At 50.7% G+C, this 3,971-nt stretch overlaps 1 protein-coding gene across 1 annotated transcript; it reads right to left on the bottom strand.

The window, feature by feature from the left end:
- Positions 1–1,437: 1,437 nt before the first annotated feature.
- LOC137837513 (uncharacterized) lies at positions 1,438–1,785 on the bottom strand. Its single transcript, XM_068646523.1, has one exon. The coding sequence runs from the start codon at positions 1,783–1,785 to the stop codon at positions 1,438–1,440; it is 348 nt and encodes a 115-aa protein (XP_068502624.1).
- Between the last annotated feature and the right edge of the window lie 2,186 nt (positions 1,786–3,971).

Consider the following 3,971-nt stretch of genomic DNA (forward strand, 5'->3'; position numbering starts at 1 on the left):
CCAAGAGGTGGTTCGTGCCTCCGAAGTGCAGCAGAAAAAACTTGAAGAACTGTGTGCTTCTCGGGGGCAGAAGCTGACTGAGGCTGAGGGTGCCCTGGCGGCAAAGGTCGAGGCCCTCGTCCTTCTCCAAGCTGAGTGTAAGAGACTCCACACTGAAGCCAACAAGTTCCAGGTGGGGAAGGAGTTCTTTGACAAGCAGCTGGTGTCCAAGGATTCCAGGATCGACGAGCTGGAGAGGGCAAACCAGGAGCTCACCAACGAGATGGCGGGCGTGTTCGATGAAGGCTTCAAGGAGGCCCTGGCTCAAGCATCTTGCGAGAACCCAGGGATTAACGTCTCGAACTGCTACCCTACTAGCCACATCGTTGATGGAAAAGTGGTGCCTCTTGATTTGGATGATTGAACTGCAGGCCCTCAGCCTCCATTTTTACCTTTTGTCTTTTCCTTTGCTTTTGTGACTTGTAAATATCTCAACGTTTGTAGCACTTGACCCTTCTATACATTTACTGGGAACACAATCTATGCTTTACTTTCATTATTAATCTCCACTTTATTGCTTGCTCATTCCTGAGAAACCGAACGCCATTGGACTGCTATCTCTACTCTTAGAGCCTTACTTGGCTCTCGTATTTTTCTTGCCTTTGGCATCTCACGCTTTCACGCTTCTTCTTCTTCTTATTCTTCGAGTCTCCCCAGCTTTCTGGGCTCATGAAAGCCCTCAATTAGCTTTCTACTTGCTTGTTTCGAGCTCTCAGGCACTTACTGCTAAAGGCACAGCTGGTTCTTCCATCACTTCAAGATGGGAAAAAGGGGGAGGGGTCTCGTTTCTTCTTTGGCTTTGACGTTGCTCAATGGAGAGGAGGGCTTATCTCATCTGTACAGAGTGTCCACGCTCGAGGAAAGACCTGCTCTGGGTGCCCTTAGCGTGTCTAAACACTTGGGACAAAGTCGCGCTTTGGTGCCCACGCCCATGGAGAGGCCTGTATAACAGCGCCGTATCGTCCATGGAGTGTCTCAAACACCAAGGCGACTTGTCTCTTATCTCTTGGTGCTTGGTGCCCACGCCTGAGGAGAGGCCTATTACAGCAGCGCCGATGTTCCACCTTGGCGACATCTCATTTTAGCGACGCCCCCTCCTTGGCGATGCCTCATCCTGGCGACGCCTCATCTTGGCGACGCCTGGCGTTGCCTTGAGTCTTTGTCTTTTATTTCTTTAGCCTTTGGTCTTACACTTTGAGTGGGAGGAGAAAAAGTGAGACAGTTTTCTTGAACTTCTTTTTTACTTGGGTGACCTCATTAAAAAACCCCCGAGAGGGAAAAAGAGTGTCCCCTTTACAACTTGTATTTCGTTACTCTTAACTGACATAACTTAACTGAAATAAAATTTCAAATTGGCCGCGTTCCAGCTGCGTGGAATGGGACCTCCTTCCAAAGTCTCTAGATTGTAGAACCATTCCCCTTGGCTTTGGTGACTCTGAAGGGTCCGGTCCATTTGGGAGATAACTTATTCTCTAGTTCATATGGGTGAGCCTTCCTCATGACTAAGTCACCAACCTGGAATTGCTGCGGCTTCACCTTGGAGCTATATTGTCGCTCCACTCTTCTCTTCACTGCCTCAGCCTTTATTCTTGCTTCCTCCCTGGCTTCGTTTAGTAAGTCTAGGTTCACTTGCCTTTCTTCATTGGACTCTTCAGCCACAAAATTCTGGTAACGTGGCAAGCTCTCGTGGATCTGGACTGGAATCATCGCGTCTGACCCATATACTAGATTGAAAGGCATTTCCATGGTGGCAGATTGGGGTGTGTTGTGGTATGCCCATACAATCCTCGGCACTTCTTCTGCCCACGCCCCTTTAGCTTTCTCTAATCTTCTCTTCAGCCCTCTCAGCAAAACTCTATTTGCTGACTCTACTTGTCCATTCGTCTGGGGGTGTTCGACTGATGCGAACACCTACTTGATGCCTACCTCTGCGCACAGGTTTCTCAGTTGTTGGCTTGCAAACTGGGTGTCATTGTCGGACACCAGCCGCCTAGGCACACTGGAGCGACACACGATGTTCTTCCAAACAAAGTGCTGCACCTTGTGCGCAGTAATCTGGGCCACGGGCTCTGCCTCTATCCACTTGGTGAAGTATTCAATGGCGACGATCAGGTACTTCATCTGTCTTATCACCAGTGGGGACGGGCCTAGGATGTCGATTCCCCACGTATGAAAGGGCCATGGACTATATATGGATCTCAGCTCCTCTGGCGGCGCCTTGTGCCAATCAGCGTGCCTCTGACACTGCTTGCAACGCTGGGCGTGTCGCACGCAATCCTCTTTCACCGTTGGCCAGTAGAAGCCGGCACGTAGCACTTTAGAAGCTAAAGACCTTCCCCCCACGTGGCTCCCGCAAATACCTTCGTGGAGTTCAGCCATTATCCTGGTCCACTCGTCGCCGCTTACGCACGTCAGGATGGGGTATGTGAACCCGTGTCTGAACAATATCCCGTCTACCAGGGTATATCTTTCAACGTTCCTCTTAATCTTCTTGCCTTCTTCTGGTTCCGCTGGGAGAATCCCATCCGCCAGGTATCGCTTGTATGGCGTCATCCAAGTGTCTCCCTCGGCCAAAGTATATACCTGTGTATGCTTTCCTTCCTCGGGTGCGTCCGCATATGTGCTGATGCGAGGTGTCTTCATCGTATCTTGAGTCAAAGAACGATGACTCCTCGGCCTTCCTCTTGCTGTACCAATATGGAGGACGTCCACCTTGTTATCTTCCACGAATTTCCACGGAGCTTTGAGCGTCTCTTGGATCACTATCCTCTGTCTGCCCCCCTTGCCTGAGCTAGCCAGCTTGGCAAGCAGGTCAGCTCTGGCATTCTGCTCCCTTGGGACATGTACTAGTTCAAGAGCGCTGAATGCTCCCCTTAGCAGCTGGACATACCTCAGGTACACCGGCATTTGTGGGTCCTTAGCCTGAAATTCTCCCGAGACTTGCCCTGTGATCAGCTGTGAATCACTCTTTACCAAGAGGTTCTGTGCACCCATTTCTTTGGCCAGGAGCATCCCTGCTATCAGTGCCTCGTACTCAGCTTGGTTATTGCTCGCTTTAAAAGCAAGGCGTAGAGCTTGCTCGATCAGCAAGCCATTAGGTCCTTCCAAGACTATTCCTGCTCCACTTCCTTGTTGGTTGGACGAACCATCGACCGAGAGCGACCACGTCGATCCTAGGTCCGCCTCTTGGTCGCCTCCGGGTGATAGCTCTGCAAGAAGTCCGCATATACTTGACCTTTGATAGATCCTCTGGATTCGTACCGGATATCAAACTCCGACAGCTCCACTGCCCAGCGAAGCATCCTTCCAGCAAGGTCAGGTTTCTGTAGTACCTTTTGGATGGGAAAGTTCGTCATCACCACTACTGTAAAACTGTGAAAGTAGTGGCGGAGCCTCCTGGCCGAGAATACCACGGCCAATGCTGCCTTCTCCAGCGACTGATACCTCGTCTCCGGGCCTTGCAAGGCTTTACTCACAAAATAGATGGGCCTCTGTACTTGGTCCTGCTCCTGGACTAGCACAGAACTGATGGCTTGCTCTGTTACCGCAAAGTATAGTCGGAGGGGCACGCCTGCCACTGGTTTGCAAAGCACTGGTGGTGTCGCCAAGTACTCTTTCAACTTGAGGAATGCTGCTTCACACTCGTCAGTCCACGCAAAGCGGCTATTTCTCTTGAGGCACTGTAAATAAGGGTGTCCCTTCTCTCCTGCTGCAGAAACGAACCTTGATAATGCTACCATTCGCCCTGTCAGTTGTTGCATTTCCTTCACTGATGTCGGGCTCCTCATAGCGATGATGGCTGCGCACTTATCAGGGTTTTCCTTAATTCCCCTCTCCGTAAGCATGAAGCCTAAAAACTTTCCCGCCTCAACCCCAAAAACACACTTCTCAGGGTTCAGCTTGAGGCGATACTTTGAGATGGTGGCAAACAA

The sequence above is a fragment of the Phaseolus vulgaris genome, chromosome 11 (genome assembly GCF_000499845.2).
Source record: "Phaseolus vulgaris cultivar G19833 chromosome 11, P. vulgaris v2.0, whole genome shotgun sequence".
Lineage (NCBI taxonomy): Eukaryota > Viridiplantae > Streptophyta > Magnoliopsida > Fabales > Fabaceae > Phaseolus > Phaseolus vulgaris.